The sequence below is a fragment of the Pteropus vampyrus genome, unplaced genomic scaffold (genome assembly GCF_000151845.1).
Source record: "Pteropus vampyrus isolate Shadow unplaced genomic scaffold, Pvam_2.0 Scaffold89, whole genome shotgun sequence".
NCBI lineage: Eukaryota > Metazoa > Chordata > Mammalia > Chiroptera > Pteropodidae > Pteropus > Pteropus vampyrus.
In genome coordinates, this window is record NW_011888870.1 from 5210802 (window position 1) to 5230293 (window position 19492).

Here is a 19492-nt window from a genome sequence, read left to right on the forward strand (position 1 = left end):
TGATAGAGAAATTAAGATCCAAAGCTTCATCTACACAAAATGTCTAGATGTGGTGCATTTCAGATCGATCAATGTGGTAGTAACAAAAGACCTGCTTTATGCTATGGGTCAGCCTAATCGAACAGATATAATTACAATCTGTTAATATCCACATGGACCAAGTAGAATTTCATCACTCGTATATCTACATGACTATGATCATTCTGCATTTCTTTCCATCCTGTAATCTGAGCACTGATTTCCCTAAATATCTGTGATCGAAGGGGTTTGAAAGAGATTTCTCCAAAATGTTCCAGAGCAAATTTCATGAGCTGTTCAACTGGACCCAGCCAGCACCTTCAAGTTAGGACTTCATTTGGGATGACTTGTTGAGGGGAAATCCACCCCCAGTAAAACGAGGGCCAGTTGGTTTGGCCAGTGAGAAGGCGTTATCCATGGATATTCTGTCCTTGTTTCTGTAAGAGAGGAGGTGAAAATTAACCTCCTTAACAACTTTTTCCTCTTCTAAGTGTGGTGTTCTCTAAGTGCCTAGGGTGAGTTAACGACTGAAAACTGCTTGGATTAAAGCTTCGGGTTTTAGCCAAGGTGGTTGTTTAAAATCTAATGAGGTGTTCACTGATAACACACAGGATTAGGGAAAGACGCAATTAAACGTGCCCTCCTAATGTTGATTAAATATGGACAGAAGACCTCAATCTAACTTAAGCACTATGGACTGAAGCCTTCTGACTTGTAACCATCTTCCTGTTTTATAAAACACTAGTTCAGTTCCAAAAAATCAGTCAGAGGAATCTTTCTCTGGGCACAACTATAATGACTAATCTATCATTTATCAACTTTTATATTCCATGACTAATTCATCATTTATCAACTTTTATATTCCAAAATACCAGTATAAATGTAAAGATTTCACACACACACTCACACACGCACATACACACACACACACACACACACACACACACACTCATTCAGGTTTCCTGCAGAGGTACCTTAAATTTATACAAATTACCTATTGTGTAATTAGGGGTCTTATGGAAAACATCTTGGGAATCTCTTTTTAAAAATAAAAATTAAGCAAACTACTAAGACCAAAACCAATTAGATTTGACAAGTAGGAATAATTTACCTTAGGAAAATGACTCCACCTTTTGGAAAAGAATCTGACTGGAACTGCAAACTCTAACTCAGCCTGGGGGTCTGGGGTAAGGGAGTCAGAGGCGTGTGGGTGGATACAGGTTGGGACCAAAGCATGTTTGGGACCAAAGAGTGTTTGAGAAAAATGAAAGAAAGCACAAAGGTAAAAATGATATGAGATGCTATTTCACACAGCACATGTGTGGGGAGAACATCCACAGAGATTATTCTAAATTATTCCATTTGGAAAGAACTTGTAGAGCATTGATTCATCAGTCCAACTGTCTCTTAGCAGAACTGATTTCATTACTTTTAAAAAAAAAAACCTCCATAAATAGGACAAAAGCTTTAGCTTCGAGTGGATCCAGAAAGAGGATTCCTTCAAGTACTTTGGCAATTTGTCCACCTCCTGACTTGTTTGATGCAGGCTGCTCCCCCCCGCCATCTCTTGCCTTAAATAACTCAAATTTTCCTCTCTGAAGGAACTTACACTTAATGCTTCTGACTTGGCCTAAGCTGACTAATGGGAATAATGTCTCCTTTATATTACCTTTTTCATGTATTATAGGCCATTATAATGACTCCCCTCAGCCTTCTTCTTTCCAGTCTGAACCATCTCAGCACTTTTGTACTTGCCTCAGGTTATTTTCCTTCAAAACTTTAATATGTTTTTTTGTACTTCTCTTATGAACTCATCTCTCTACCTCCAGTTTATGGATCCCCTACTAAAAGGAACCACCAGTGACACTCTAATCAGGTCAGAGCAGCTAGAAGTAATCAGCATTTAAAGGTAAGAACAGGGCACGTAAAGGCACAGATTCTCGAGCAGCACTGATAGAATTTCTGTGATGATGGAAAGCTCTATATCTAGGCTGCCCAATGCAGCGTTCACTAGCCAAGTGTGGCTATTAACCAGTGGAAATGTGACTACGGCAACTAAGGAACTGAATTTTTCATTTGATTTAGCTGTAATTTACTTAAATTTAAGGAGTTACAGGTGGCATATGGCTGGAGCAGTCCAGTTCCAAAGGATGGGCCATTGGGAAGCACTGAGCCAACAGAGGGGCGCCCTCTGTTGACTCAATGTGCTCTGTGTCCAGAAAACTGGGGGAGGGACATCGATAAGGTCCAAGGAGACGAGGCCCAGAACCAAGGCAGGAAAGCTAATAATCAGCTCTCGAAAGATAATTAACGATATAGCCAGGCTAGCTGTTTATAACAGTGTAAAATGAGCACTGGTCTCCAAAACAGACGCGTCAACTCTAGAAGAGGAAGATGACCCCTTGGGAAGTGAAAGAAGATGACAGAGATTCTATTTACACTGCATCTTTAAAAATTAAAATTCCCACTTTACTAATAATTACTCACAAAGTAACAATAGCATTTGCATGTAATTTATAAATTAAAATTAGCATAGGTAAAAAATAAGACTATGCGAAAATAAAATTTTAATTTCTAAAACTATATGCATACATACTGGGAGGGCTGCAAGTTCAAAAAAGTCTTATTGATGTGGTATGCAATCAAAAAGCTTGAAAGCCACTGAGCTAGACAGCTGCCTCACGTGGAAACTAGCCATGCTGACACTTTATAAGCACGACTTTAGTGTCCTAAAAGAAAACTACAGCGTTTCCACTCCAATATTCATTTAATGTACATCATTAATATCCGTGATTCTCAAACTTCAGTGTGCATGGACATCACCTGCAGTGTGATTAAACTGCAGATTTCTGAGGCCCCTCCAAAGCCTGTTGAATCCAAATATCTGGAAATGGGGCCTGGGAACCAGCATGTTTAATAAGTCTTAGCAGTAATTCTGAATCAGATAGTTGTCAGATCCACACATTAGGATAGTCTCACCTAAATTTGCTATAATTTTTAGCAGTATGTGGAATGGGAGAATATTCTAATTTACAAGAAGGGCAGATACTTACTGGCAAAAAAAAAATTGCATTCAGTTACTTTAAATAGCTGTTTGCTACTAATGAATCATAGGCAGATGCATTCACACCCTCTTTTATTATCACATCCCTGAAATTCCCATGTGGATGAAACACCAGATTTGACTTTCAACCCATAATGTGAGCCACAATAGAATGAACTAGGTGATTTAGGCAATGCCACAGAGACAAACCAAAGTTCAAACCTATGGATTCATTTGGGCCCATTCTCTTATCCTGGGATCAGGCAAATGATAACAAAGTGAAGAGAACATTTACTCTTTGACACGTAGGCATCCTGAAACCCAAATGTTAACCTGCCATCAGCATTACCATCTCTTGGAAGAATGAGGACTCACATCGAAACCCCACAGCAGATACCGAAGTCAGTTACTAGCCACAGAGATGGTTCAGAGTTAGTTTATCTAAAACATGGGAGAAAATTATTCATGTATGCTCCTCATAACAGTGGTACAGCTGTATTACAGAAAGAACAGCCTTACCAAGCCCAGACTCCTTGGCAAAATTACCTATGGTTTTAAATGTGAATATGCTTCTGCCAGTACAAGGCTGACTGTGAAGCTCATTTACAACCGTAGTTATGGCGCGATTATCTCCAAACTGTGAGAACAATGTGGGAAAAACATTATCTTAGATTTTTCTCTGCTCCACATTGGGTCCACCAATGAGCAGATATTAATGGATCCCTGTTAGGGTCCAAACAAAGGGCCTCAGTATCTGTATGACACTGATCTTACTCTGATACATACCCAGTGAGCACCTGTACAATGTCAACTGTTCGCCCTGTGACTTAGTTTACCCCAGTGAAATCTGCAACTCTGTGACTGTCCACCACATATTTCCTCATCAGCAGATAATAGGTACAACACAATTAGAAGAACATTTGACTAATTCTTACTTCTGAATGTGTTCTTTACGTTTCTGAGCGAGGTATTTCTTCTTTAAATTCAGTAGTTCATTGCTAAGTTTCTCGATCTCGTACTTATATTCTTGGCTCTGTGATTCATACATATTCAATTCTGAAGACAAAACCTAACATGGCAAATAGAGCGGCATTAACAGAAGGTACGCAGTGAGACAATATCTTTTTCTGAACAATCTTTTTAACCTGCTGCCGGTTACTTTAGTGAGGCTAGAGGTAAAAAGCCATGCTCAGTCTAAATTAATCTGCACGCTTCTACCAGTTCAAGCTCTGTGTCCGGGTAAAAATCTGGCTGAGCACTAAAGACTCGTGGCCCAGGGACAAACTTAAATGAAACCTCATTCCCCTCCTTGGAAAGGAGAACTATCAGGACACATTCAGCAGGCTTACCCATAAATGGTATAATGTGTTTCAAGGAATACTGTGAGCAGTGACAGGAAAACTCCTAGACATATAGTATAAAATTGCCCTTCAAACCTTTTTTAAAAAGCATTCAAGAAAGACATCACTAGAGAGTGTGATTCATCTGAGGATCATAGTCACAATTACTCTGGACGCCTCCTGCCACCACCACACCAAGGAGGAATTCAATTTGTATTTTCTGCTAAATGCCTGTCACCTCTTTATTGTGTTCTTTGGGACTATTCACAGGTTATTGTGTTCTCTGGGACTATTCACAGGTTCTCGCTTTATCCCAGCACTGGGACACTTTCCTCTAAGAATCAGGGAGCTATGACATGTGTATGCAAGAGTCTAATGCATGTGAGGGGCTGTGATAGGAAGCTTGATTATCTGCCTCTTCCATTGTGGCATTCGATGGATGTTACTGGTCGCAGGCTGGGCAGAAAGAGTGAGAATTTACTAATTTGAACAGAACGTGGAAAGCATGCCAAAGCTAGGGGCCCTCCCCACAAAAAATCCAGGGGAGAAAAGGAAGGTTATCATTCTAAGGGGCATGCAACAGACTCGGATTTGTTTTTCCTCCTGCTCACTATTTTAAAAATTTGTATAAAAGGAGGAGTTTTGTCCTTTGAGTGTTCATCTACTTCTGAACTCTTTCCTCTTAATTGCTGTGAAAATGATTCTATGCTATCATGAGCTAAAGAATATGATTTTCATGTTGGAATGAAACCTGTCTTAATAGTTAAACTCTTAGGAACAAAATCCTTGTTTCCAAACAATGAATGTGGGATTTCCTTAAAAACAAACAAACAAACAAAGAATCCAGATAATGAGGACAAACTGGCCAAGGGGCTCAGTACCATCCACCTCTGAACCTCTTCCACCAATGGTCACATTTCACCCAGAGCAAAAATCCAGATTTCCCAAAATAAAGGGTTAAAGTAACAAAAGGCTCCTCTGAGCCACTGAACGCAAGCCAGGGCTACGTGTGGCTGTCTGACAGTAGTGTAAAGACAGACGAGTGCTTTTCTAGTCTATACTCACTTCTGAGAAAATAAGCTTTTATTTTGTTTGAAATATTCAACTGTTGAACAGGATGAAAATAATCAAAAGATTACGCCTCATGCAAAAATCAAATTATGTCTCAGGATGAACATGTGAAATGAATACTTAGAGTGATAAGTTGAAAATTAATGTTCTAATTAGACTTCTGTTTCATCTGCCTTTTTTAAGTAAAAAAAAAAAAATGCCATTTTACAATGTATTTGAGAAAGGATTAGTACTATATTAGTAGCAAGGCAACCATTTTACCCCAGGCAGAAAGGCAACAATTATTACCTTCAGTGTGCAGGTGAGTGCCAGAATTCAGTGGGCATGTGTCACATTCTGTGCATGTGTGTGTATAAGACTTCCCTGACATGCTGAGAAGCTCGGAGTACTCACTTAGGAGGTAAAGCTCAAAATATAATGGAAATGCACAGTTTCTTAGAAAACTTTAAAAAAGGCATGTGTAATAGTAAAATATTCCATCGCCCCAGCTGAGGTTCTTATGCCACTTAGAAGGGAATTTATGCTAAGAGGATTCCTGCATGATTTTATTTCCCTTTCACGGCAATTTATTTGACAGATGGCCATGAAGCAAGGCCCTGGGGGCTGGGGCTTTGTGTACATTTATTTCAGGTGGAATGGAATAGCAGAAATCTGATTCGGGCACAGTGGTCTGCTTCAGTGGGCAGTGGTGTTAACATGTTTCCTCTCTTCTTGCCCACTCTCCAAGTCCTCTAAATCATCTTGAGATCATCCATAAAAACCGTATCCCCCCAAATTTCCATTCCATTGCCATCATTCTCTCCCCAACTCTTTCTTCGCTTGCTCACCTCTCTCTTTCAGAAAAGGGAGAATCATGGGGTCTATTAGTCTAGGAGCAGAGGAGTAGAGCTCTGAGGCTTGTCCTGCTCCTTCTGGGACTGCAGTGCTAAAAAAGGCTGACCTCGGCGGAACATGGCCATTTGCGAGACCAGCTCCTTGTGCCAAGGCAAAGGACTTGTCCAGTGTGTCCCCCAAAATGTGGCCGTCTTCAGCCAGAAAAGCGCAGAGGCTACCACTTACTTTAAGCTGCTTGGTCTTCTCCCGCAGCGTGTGGCGATAGATGTGCAGCTGCTCCGCAGCCTCGGGCCCTGGCTGCCGGGCCAGGATGTGCTTTAGTTCCACATACAGTTTCTCCTTTTCCTGGTGGGGAGCACAACCACAAGCGGAGATCAACAGTCCCAGCAAGACAAGAGAAGTGCCTTGAGCGGCGTGGTCGGGATGGTTTGGGACCGTCCTAAGTTACTTCCCAGCTCATGCCGATTACATTCACCTGTAGATTCATTCAATCGTGCATCAAACCAACCCTGATCAAGGGGCTAGGGTGTGCCCAGCATTTGGATACAAATAACTGGGCAGGTGAGGAAGAGAAAGTCCCTCTGTACCTAAACTTACGATCACATGACTGAAAGACAAGGGCGGCGATAGAAGATCTCGACAATGTGTGGTAGCCGGTAAAATCAGGGAGTGATTAACTCTGGTTGGAAGAGTGGGAGGAGATTTCACGAAAATGTCACTTGAATTGTTCCCTGAAGAATGAGTAGGAGTTTCCCCCAAGCAGAGAGAGAAAAAGAGAGCTTTTTAGGCCAAGGTTCAGTGATAGAGCAGGAAAGTGGTGAGTCAAGGTCAGCAGGTACACAGAACAGGAGGGAGAAGCAGAGGGAATAGGCTGGGCTCATCGCTTGGGACCAGACTGTGTCATGTGTCACACAGGATGTGGTTTGAGGCCACATCTTTTAGGCAATTAGGAGCCAACGATTAGCCACACCTGGGTTTGTCTTCACAGGCAAAACTCAAGCAGGGAAGCAGAGAACAACAGAATGAGGAAACTGCTCAGGGCACCAGGACAAGCGAAGGATGAAGAAAGCTGGACCTAAGGCAACTAGCATGGAAGGCAGGCAAATGTGAAGACATTTCTGAGGTGGGATTTGGTGAATGGTCAGAGAAATGAAGGAAGCAACAGGTGCCAAGATGACTCTGAAATCTCTAACGTGGACCCGTGGGGGCCACCGGGTGATGGTAACGGAGGCGGGGAGGCTGGGAGTGGAGACAGTGTGGGGGAAGGGGAAGGGAACTGTTACTGCATTCGCTCCTGATAGTCAGTCGTTTTGGAATCTGTTGAGCGTGAGGCCCTGTAGGACATCTAGAAGAGGAGTGGAAAATGTAGTCCTGGAGTTGAGAACTGAAGAGCAAGCTGGAGATGAATGTGGGTGATGACTAGAGCCATGCGAGTGGATCCACCAATCAGGGATGGCTTATAGGATGAACCAAAACAAGAATACAGGGGAGAGCCAGCAGCATATGAGGGGTAGGTAAGTAAGACAGGTCCAGAGAAAGAGAACAGGGAGAGTAATTGAATATCCCCCATGCCAAGAAAAGGCAGACATTTTAAAAGGGAGGAATAACTTGGGTGGTCAGGGATGTCAAACGGGGTAAAGAGAAGAAACAGGAGAGGGCCTTGGGGTGGGCTGTTAGGACAGCACCACTGACCGTAGTCAGAAAGGTTGCAGGAACGTTTGGGGAGCAAACGTCACAGAAGTTGAAGAAGAAATCAGAAGTAGGAAGTAAAGAAAGTGAATCTTTTGGGAAATGTGACATGGGAAGAAAAGAGATCTGGAAATGATTTGAGAGAATAGGTAAAAATCCAGGAAAACTCAGATATGCACATTTGTAGAACTAAAAGGACTTCCTAGGAACCCAAAGCAAATCACGTTTCGGTAACTTAATTTAACCAATGAACAATATAGAATTCTCATTTGTACCCTAAAGTTTAATTGCTTATAACGTGTTTTCAGATCCTTGAACTAAAAATATCACATACAAGTAAAGATTTATTCTAAGGTATCTCAATTCTACATTCCCATTTCTCTACACTGCAATAATTTGAACAAACATTGATAAAGAGTAGTGTGTCTACCTATTTGTCTCTGTACATATTATTTTCTTAAGGTAATTATGTTAAAGTAAAAAAATATAAGTAAAAGCCCTCTCATTAAATGAAACATCCAGTCAAATAGAAACTAATTTTTACCTAGAACTAAGTATTCTCAGCATTGTCATCAAATGATCTTTTTGCCAAAGAACATAGAAGTCATTTTAAAAAATAGGTAAAAGGATATTCATTAACTAGTCACTGTTACCATTTGTCTTAGTTTTTTCCTTTTCCCCAGCCAAATTATAGAAACTTCATTATGAATAGCATGGCTCTATTTTCAGAAGAGCATATGCAACTTAAAAATTAGTTGGATGGAATAAGCTTCTGGAAAAACACGTATCGACATAATAGCCGCCATTTAAGAAATAATTCCAGAAATGACAAGAAAATCCAAAAGCCCACACAAAAGAAGAAAACGTCAACAAATCAAATAACAAAGTGGTGACTTTCCTTTGCTGTACAGCACCTCCTGTCACACCTGACAATATAATCTTCCCAGTAAATGGACATAGCAAGCAATGAGAAAGAGATCGGGAGGTGAGTTTATTTTCTATAACCACTTAACGCCTGCTCTGTTGAAAAAATAACACTTCTGACAAGGCTTCAAGATTCAATTTGGAGAGGGTAATAAAAATGTGGAGAAGTCCATGAAACTGTTTCGTCCATCTCTTGCAGCTCACCTTTCCCTATATCGGAATACAGGAAGACTTGAAAAGTAAAGAACCCCACAATGATGAGGAAGCAATCTGTCTTAAACTGAAAAGACCATCTTACTCCAAGAACCTTCAAATGTTTCATAGGTGTAATTCTTTTCAATTGCTCCTGGGAAGAAGAGAGGAAAGAGACACAGAAAAAAAAGCTAGAAGAAGCAAATATTGTTACCTCACCACGTAGGTGAGAATCCCAAGGTCAGTGGGAATGAACGGTTTGTCCAAAGTCCCTTGAAAAGTCAAAAATCTCATGACATACTCGAGAATCACTTTTCCCATGCAACACCCGCTCTGGGGCTTGAAAACATGTTATAACCTTGAGAGAATCTGAATCACATTGAGCTACATAATTCCTAAGGGCTACACGATAACATCAATAGAAAATGAAGCCAGGTTCAAAGCCAGGTTAGAGGGTTTCAGCAGGAAGAGCAGGACTCGGCTCTCACCTCTCCTAACCTACACCATCCCAATGAGCCTCGACCGTGTCCTCTGATAGGAAGAGTCCTCTGTACTCTTCATATACAGGGTGAACAATGTTGCCACTTATCCTGTCGTCTTCTATAACTTCCTAGGTTATTTTGTTTGAGGCTGTAAAATGAATTGAAATGGATTTATTCTAAAGAATAACTGAGTGACTGAACAGTGAGGGCCCACAAGAGTGAAGAAAAGTGAAGAAACCGAGTAAATTAGCATTGAACCTGCCTGAGTATTCAAAGTCAAAAAGTCCTGAGAATTAAATAACCCAGGACAAGTGAAGCATGTGTGCTCACGATGGGTGGAAGGAATGTCAAAGGAAACCTCAGGGACTAAGGCAGTGGAATGTATAAAGAGCAGAGGGAAAGAGACTCAGTGGGTAGTGGTTGAAATGCCCTGCCAGGCTCCAACATGCATGAATTTTAGTCTATGCTTACAACGGAAAACCTGTTAAAACCAAAGTGAAGGCTGGGCAGCATTAACATTCTAGCTATGTGTATCATACAGATTTGTATTTTGGGAGAACGTGCTAGTAATTTAGATAAATATGGAGTGTTTGATGGATTGAAGGTCTTAAGTACGATTGTTTTCCAATTTATTTCTCTCCTAACCCTCTACAAGGGCCAACCAAGCTCTTCAAACATTGTGCAATGGTGTGTATAATAACCCCATTTAGAGACAAAGCATGCAATTCTATTATAAAGAGAATCTATCTTATGCAACAGAGACTCATTTGCTGTCCAATGTATATTGTCTCCATAAGCCAGCGGTGGCATAACCAGCTGCCTTGTAATACATATCCTGTCCTTCTTCATTAAGCTGCCTCCATTTCTTTTTAAACCAAGTCAATTAATTTGTCACTGGGTTAGAAGCACCATATGTCAATGAAATATCATAAGAAAATCATAAATAGTTTATTATTTCCCCACCAACAAAAGATTTCATCTTCAGGTTGGCATTTATTTATTCAGAGTTTGTTCATAAAGCACATCAATATAATTTTGTAGCATGCCTCACTCTTTAAATTATTTTATGAACAGCTATACTGGGAAAAAGGCTAGGCTATTAACGTCAAGAGACTAGCTTTCTCTTTGGCTGATCACGTCTTGCAAGCATTAACCATACTATGTCCATCCTTGAAATTATGTTCTCTTCTTAGATGTCCCAGTCTCTCAGTTGGACAGACTGTCAGACATACTTACAGATTCTTTTGTTACAAGAGACTCTGCCAATTTATGCTGGATAACAGCATGGCTCATTGCCTATATTGGCTGAGTATAGTGATAAGAAATTAATTATAGTATTAGTTTCAAATAATGCTGTCACGAATGGTGACAGTCTCTAGCCTCATATTGGAAACTCAGATACAGAATCACTCAGACTTCAGGTATTTGTATTTTATCTGACTAAATTAAAAGTCTACATTCTGAACTATCTATGTAAATAAGAGCCAGTGCTATTCTGGGTAAAATCCAGAGGAAGAAATTGAGTTGCTCACAGAACTCCATTCCCCACTGAGCTACAATTTTATATTCACTGTGCTTACATTCCCTCTTTCGCTTTGCAACTTCAGCTGAAAACAGAAGGTAGTTCACGTTCAATGTGCACCTTAATACCTCTTCTTCCTCAGCTCGCCTACTTGAGGCAGTAACTAAGAGGAACTAATTTATTCCTTTTTAATCTGAATCTGTGTTTGGCAAATGCCAGTGCATTGAATTCATCAATTTGCCTGGGTGAATGCTGGGAATAATCGCCTCACCCTGTGAACTAGCTAACTCAGGTGAAACAGGCAGCTTCCCTTCTAATTCAAAGGCACACACTTAATTACACCCACCTGGACCAAAGCCCCACTAACATGCTTGGATATCACATGCTCCAAGGAAAGAGACACTGTCTTGCCTTTGCTCTAGCTCACACAGTGGGTTCAAGATAAAATGAATTTTTTTTTAATCCCATAACCAATGCTTCTGAGAAAAGCCTACTTCATAGAATATACAGAAAATCTCTTTTCCAAATGTCAACAGATGCCATTTTTGTTACTTCAGTATTTACTCTTTATGGTTTCATTCTTTCTATCGAATTGAATTATGAGCCTTTAAGGTCAGAATCACGATGGATCTTTCTATACACCTCCATACTTACTATTGTGCTCTACTCATTCCAGGCGCTCAGTCACTTTGCTGCTTGCACTTATATTGTCAGGAAACTATGCCCATCAAACTATGCCCAACACATCAACAGAGATAAGATATATTTATGTTGAGAACTTTTACTTTAAAAAGACCATTGGGCAACATCTTCCAATTAGCAGAGCTTGTGTAATTCACCCCAGTGAGCCAGTAGTATGTTTCATACCTTTGAGCTAAGTTTTTTTCATTGTCTGTATTGTATATAACTCAGGAAATAACTCATTGTACAACTTTGATCTCTTAGTTAAATGTTTATAGTGGTTTTCTGATAGTGCGAGTGGTTTCAAATACTTTTTAATTCATAAGACTTGCAGATGTATTTAATTAATTGGCTCTGAAAATTCTACTTGTGTGTGCATGTGCATAGTGATACATGTTAGAGTGAAAAATGCAAGCATAACTCTTAAACTACAGCCTGCAACTTAATAATGTGTTGACTTTTTACAACAGCCTCCTTAAACACAGAAATTCTAATTGCACAAATAACTCTTCAACACTTAAAGAATGCAATACATTTTTTGCCTCTTTGCTTGGTTTCAGTCCTTTTTCCATCCTTTCACCCCTATTCATAATTCTTAACAAAAGACGAAAACCAGTTTTAAAATTTTAAGCAAAATTGCTTTCCTCTCTACATAAAGGAAACTCCAGAACACTGCCTAATTCATCTAGAATTGCCTGTTTTCATTAACAGGAAAATAAATCAGAAACTCTGTGAACATATTACATTTCTATCTAGCTTTAGAAAAGGGAAAAATAATGGCTAATATCTTGGGAATTTCTTGTTTATTAGCTTTATAACGAAGTGTCGGCTAAACTGAACTCTGGATCTATCTTGTTTATTATGTCATGAAGTGGTAAAGCCCCTTGGAGAGGATAGGAGATGTTGAATTTGGGGATGAAACAGAATTACACAGCTGAGTTCCTTATGAGCAGGGAACTACTTGGTTACACAGTGGTTCTTGGCTTCCGATGTACATGATTAAGTGTTTTATGAGGCATGTGAGAAATCTGCATGCACTAATCTTCACCATTTTTGTAACAATATGAAAAATGCTTCTGGTGCTTTCTGACATAAGCAACACAAACTTTCTTGAGAGAACTTTTTGGAAAGGATTTTATTTCCAAATGCAAATATATGTTTATGAAATCCTATACAAAGTATATAATTGTCTAGACAAGCCTGAACTTCATTACCCAAACTGTCGACTTATTTCACCTTTGACCTTACCTAGCAACTGAATGTACGTGAAGAACTTGCACATATTAAATAATGATACTGTTGATTTTTCTTAAGCCTGTAATGAAATGTCTAGATAATCAAGTCGACTAGGTTTCATTTAGTACTAGTACTATGTACAACATTGTGCTAGTTTCATACAAAAATAAGTAAGGCCAAAAACTTAAAGGAGCTTACTATTTAGCTGAGGAAAAACAAAGAACTAAGCCATAAACAACAACAACAACAAAAAAAACCAGAGTAACACCAGGTCGCCAAAGAGATTCCAGAAATGTGTGATGTGTGGGTAGGTTCAAAGGTTAAAATGATATCCATTGAGTGACCATGGCAAGGGAAATAGTTTAGACGGATCTTGGTGAGAATAATCATAGAAACAATAATATTTGTATTCACGAATTAGAGAAGGGGCTCACAATCAACAGACAAATTTAATAAAGTCACTTGAAATCAATCCACTTACAATGTGATCAATATTTATAAGATATAGTAAAAAACAAATTTGAATGAGATTTTATTCCTTGAAAAACTGATCCGATACTCATAAAAAGGTTTTTTGTCTTATTATTTAAAACTTTATGTTTTAAATTTAATAATATACTTACTAGAAGAAATAATCTATTAAAATAATAGGGGTTTTGACGTAACTAACAGTATTATAGTACAATTGACTTCCTTCATATATCTGACTTGCGTAATACAACTTTTTCTTAAATTTTTATTATAAAACAACCATACAAAAGAACATATTGCACTGGTAACTATAAAGCATAATAATAAAATGAAATAGAATATTATCAGTTGTGTAGAATCTGCGTATTCCTTCTCCATCCCATCCCTGTGCCTACACAAATGCTACCATTAGCCAAGATAAGCACCATTCTGAATCCTGTCACCATTCGATAGATTTTTTTCATATAGTTTTAGTATATATCTACAATTTAATTTTGTTTTGTTTTGAGCTTTATAAAAATATATTCATGTACCTAGTTTTCTATGACTTGGTTGTTTTACTCAACAGGATTGTTCTAAGGTTTACTGATGGTGTTGTGTGTTTCTGTTTATGTCATTCATTCTATTGGATGACAACTCCACAATGTACTCTTTCTCCTGTTGGTGGACATTTGGATTGTTTTCAGAATTTTGTCTTCATCAACAATATTGCTATAAACATTCTTGTGCATATTTCCTAGTTCACAGGTACAATTCTTCCAACATGTGGACCTAGAAGTGGAATCGGAATTGTTGTATCTTAAAGATAAATGGATGTTCAACTTTATAAGATAACGTAAAATTATTTTCCAAAGTGTTTAATAAAAATCTCCACTGGTCTGCATCCTTGCCATTGCTTAGTGTTGTCAGGAATTCCTAAGCAGAGGACCTGCTATGCCATATGCAGACTCCTGATCCACTGAAATTATGAGATAATGTATGTTGTTTTAAGCCGCTAAATTGATGGTAATTTGTAACAGAGCAACAGATAACTAATACAGACATTTTAACTTTTGTCTCTCCAGAAATAGTAAGGTGGTATCTCAATGTGGTCATGAATTTAATTTCCCTGCTTATAAAATAAGGTTGAGCCCCTTTTTCAGGTTTATTCACCATTTGTGCTTCTTTTCCTGAGAAATGCCTATTCATGTGTATTGTTCTCCCATTTTTCTACTGAGTTGTCTTTTTCTTATTGATTTGTAATTCTTTATATATTCTAAATAGATAAATATACATATAATTGGCCTTGCTTTCTTTATGACCTCTTTTGAGAAGCAGGCATTTTTAATTTTAATGTAGTAAGATTTATCCATAATTTCTTTTATGATTAATGCTTTTTGTATCTTAGTTAAGTACTCAGACCAATTATTTTTAAAAGACTAGTTTTATCAGAAATATTCAAAGCTTTCATTAATTTTTTTTAAATTCCCTCTTAATCCTTTGATATTTAAAACATTCTTTTTTGAGATATCTGCAATTATACTTGTTCAATTTTCTCTTTTTCCACCAGATGCTGATTTGTCATTGTCCTTATATATGATGCCAGCATTTTTTAAAATATCACTTTTATTGATTTCATGAGATCTGGCATCTTTTGCAAAGTTTACAACTTTACAATTGCTTTACATTGTGTTTGCATTCCCTGCCGGGTATGAATAACATTGAACAATCCTACTGAAAAAGAGAGACCAATGATGTCAAGATGGGCAGGAGTTAGTCACATAATGCTGGGAGGCATGTCTGAATAGGCAATAGTCATAAATGGCAAATTCATTAGTGAATGTATTTATATGATGATAACATTCCCTTTCCTGAACAATTTGGCAGAATTGGGCAAAGAATACTGGAAAATAGTAACAGAAGCAATAGCAGCAGCTCTCATTATAGAACAGGTATTGTGGATGTGTCAGGAATGGTACTAAGCTTAATGCATGTGTTATTTCAATAACTCATCACAACAAACCTGAGAATTGTTTACTCATCTATTTAAACGTACATTCATTTGACCATTCATTCACCCGACCATTCATCTATTCATCCATTCAATACATGCTGATAGATGCACCAGTCACTGAGCTACACTCTGGCATCATCATCACTGTTGTCATGGTTGTTCTCATTGTCACCAGCTGCCATTTATTAAGCAATTACTATATGTCAGTTACTTTTCATAAATTATATTCAATCCTTACAGCAATTTTATAAATCAGTGGGTAACTTCATTTTACACATGGAGAAATAGGTTAATTGACCAAAGTCACTAGTACTAGAGCTATGAAGCAAACTTAATTCCAAAAGATCATAATCCTACTTCTATACTTTTATTCTCAAGGAATTTAGAGTCTAAGAGACAAATGAGTCAATAATATGTTGTGATGGCAATTCTAAACAGACACAAATATTACCACAAGAAAAAGAGAAGAGACAACCCTAAAAAGAAAGGCCCCCGAGATTCCATCAGTAATGGTCCCTTACTTCTCAAGGGGTTCATCTGCAAAGGCCGCCTGGCTAGGCCAATATGTTTCTTTCCCTTGGATGGATGGACAGATAAATGGATACGTAGATGGATCTCTCTCTCTCTCTCTCTCTCTCTCTCTCTCTCTCTCTCTCTCTCTCTCTCTCTCATCCTTGCTTCTTGCTTCTTTTGTTCAGGTGTGAGTGAACTAGGCTGCATGAATGTTGGAGTTCTAGAGAGAGCGAGCCTAGGGCATGCTTCAATCAAGTACATATTCCTTGGTCCTAAAACGGGCTCCTTCCTCAGGCCCTGTCTAATTTGTCTAACTTCAAAGAAGACGTTGAAGCCTCCTATCCTTCTCTCCTTAAAGCCTGGGTTCAAGAATCAAGCCAGACAGTGAGCTCCCAGCTTCCTCTTTCCAATGTGCCGCTGAAGTAGGAAATATAAGGGAAGTTCTAGAACCATAAATAATTAATGAGGCCTATAATATGAATGATCTCTTGCAGACTAACAGGAGAAGGCAGAATGATTCCAATTATTCATAAAATAATAATTATAATAGCTAACATTTATTGAGCACAAACCACAAACTCCAAAAACCACTTTATGGACATTATCCATGTAACCCTCATACATCAGCTCCATTTCACAAATGAGGAAACTGAGGCTCAGCAAGGCTAAGTAATTTGCCCAAAATCACACACCCACAAATAACAGAGCCAGAATTCTAACCCAGGCCAGGGTGATTCCAAGTCTGGACCAGCACACTCTCAGTTTCTTCAAGTCCATTGTCGAACAACCTCCTTCTACCATTCTCAGTCACCAGCCAAACTAGAGAGAGTGAAGGGTCAGAAGAGAATACAGCAGCCATGCAAACTGTACATTGACGATGACAGCTACATAAAGAAAGGCCCTTACACAACCAAGTTATTAAAACATGCAATGGAGCCAATGAAAGGCAGCTAGGAAATCTCACTGACATGGAAAATTCTTTGAAATAGTGCAGAGTTTTGAGTAAGCCCAATTAAATTTTAAACCAAGTGATATTCTGATGGAATTCTACAAGTTGAAATAATGCCAAGTGATGTGAATATTGCAATTAAATCCTACAAAGTAACAGGACCAGGAGATCACAGGATGGGCTCAGAGCAGAGAGGGCTCCATCCTCTCTTTGCTCCCTTTCATATTCCCTGTATGTCCATTATCCTGAGTCATTGTCACTCTCTCATCCACTAGGTTCATTGAAGCCTCCTTGCTTTTGCACTGTCCACTTATTTCTCTAGCATGCCCTTCCCCCACTCCCACCTTCCACTCCTTGTCAAACCTCCTCGTCCATCAAAATCCTGCTCAAAGTAACTTCTGTTGGGAAGCCTTTCCAATTTCCTCAACCTAACTGCACCCTTGGTGTTATCACAGCATTGTTCGATATTTTAACCTTAAGTTGACTGAGTCATATTCCTCAGTTCACAATACATTATCATCATTGGTCCATCTATATATATAACATAAATAACACTATAATAAGCACATTCGGTATAACATATTTTTATACAACTGATTTGTTTTCTCTGGATTAAATCCTAATATAGAATTTCTGAATCAGAGTTTGCACACTATAAGGTCTTTAATACCTACTATCAAACTCTCTTCTAGAAAGTTCACATCAATTTAAACCCCACCCACAGTATATAAAAGTGCCTAGTACCCCAAAATTTTCGCTAGCACTAGATATCATCATCTTTTTTATCTTTGCCAATTCTGATAGGTAAAAAAAAAGGATAATTATTCTTTTAATTTTCATTTCTTTGCTTACTAATATTAATCATATTTTTGTTTATTAGCCACTCATATTCTTCCTTCAGGAATTGGTTGCTTATGATCTTTACCAATTTATTCACTGAAGTGATCTTTTTCAATTTATTTATAAAAGTTCTTTATGTATGAAAGTTTTTGAGCATTTCTCTGCCACGTTCATTGTAAATATTTTTACTTTTGTCGTTTGTCCATTTTTAAAGTGTTTTCTGCTGTACCAGTGATGTTCTAAACTTTGTATGTAGACAAAGCTATCACTCTTTTCCTTTGTGACTTCTGCCTTTAGAAAGTCTTTCCTCTATCTTTAGGCACACGCCCTAGAGAGATGTTCACATATGTGTACAAGGAAATTGGTACAGGAATGCACACTGAAATAACTTTTACAATAGTGAAAGTTTGGAGAAAAAAATTTTACCATAAATAATAGATATAGTAGAGATACACAATAGAATTACCTATATCATCCATGTGTATCAACATGGATATTTCCCAAGGGAAAAAAAAAAGAGAAAAATGAATAATAATGCATGTGGTATATATAATACCACATGTATAAATGTAAAATACACCAAATAATTTTCTATGTTGTTTGCAGATGCATCAATCTGCAGAAAGAGCATTAAAATGTACTGAAGAAATACACTTCAAATTTATGATAGTTGGTGCCTCTATGGAGGGCAGAAAAGAAATGGGACTCTGAAGGGTACAGAGAGGTCTTACCCAATCCGAAAGACCTACTTACTTTATTTTTTAATCTGAAATAAATGTGACAAACATTACTATTTACCATTTTGAGTGAGTAGAAGGTATGTTTGTTCTATTATAATCTACTTTACTACATTAACACTTTTCCTCAAGTGAAAAAAGGGGAGCTTTCCCTATTCTCGAAGAAAATATAGAAATTTGATTTTTTTTCTAGAACTTTTGTAATTTTTTTAGTGTATAGGATGAAGTGAGATTCTAATTGAATAAATGAGTGAGTGAAGAAAAATTGAATGATGAAAGACTGACTCATCTAAATAACTAATTCTCTGCCAATCCCATGAGTGCAATCATTCAGATTACATAAACATGCTCAGTAAATCAAAAAGAACTTAAGAGTCAAGCTAGTACTCAAGCGATCATGGCCATAAAACAGACCTGTGCTGATCAATACCATAGCCACTTGCCAGATATGCCTATCAAGCACTTGAAATGTGGTAGTCTGAATTGATATGTGAGGTTAAGTATAAAATACATACCAGATATTGTGGACTTAGCATTTTAAAAAAGTAAAATATAGCATTAACAACTTTCAAAATTTATTTCATGTTGAAATGACATTATTTTTTATAAATTAGGTTAGGCAAGGTATGTTATTAAAATTAATTTCACCCAAATTTTTTACCTTGTTATTGTGACTACCAGAAAATTTACAATTACAGATATGGCTCACATTATATTTTTATTGGACAGCACTGAAATAGAGCAATAATGTTGTTTTAGATCTAAAATTGTGAAAGAAAGAAAAAAGTCCAGTTTTCATATTTGCCTAATCTAAATGCAAACCAATCACCTCTTTATAGAAATAATGGCATAAAACTAGGTAAAAAAAAAAAAAGTATGAAGTCATTATGCTGTAGAGCTGACAACTTAGAAAATTAACCTTACACAAATTGTTCCATAAGGTACTTAAAACTTTAA

The 19492-nt window shown here is 37.9% G+C and overlaps 1 protein-coding gene across 1 annotated transcript in view; it reads right to left on the minus strand.

Annotated features, from left to right (window-relative positions):
• Nucleotides 1-343: 343 nt before the first annotated feature.
• The window catches only part of CFAP58 (cilia and flagella associated protein 58), a 131962-nt gene continuing 112813 nt past the window's right edge, over nt 344-19492 (minus strand). The window contains exons 16-18 of the mRNA XM_023532722.1: nt 6532-6651; nt 3997-4130; nt 344-455 (exon numbers count right to left, since the gene is read on the minus strand). Of these exons, the coding sequence (XP_023388490.1) occupies nt 344-455; nt 3997-4130; nt 6532-6651 (366 nt within the window). The remainder of the gene's footprint in view (nt 456-3996; nt 4131-6531; nt 6652-19492) is intronic.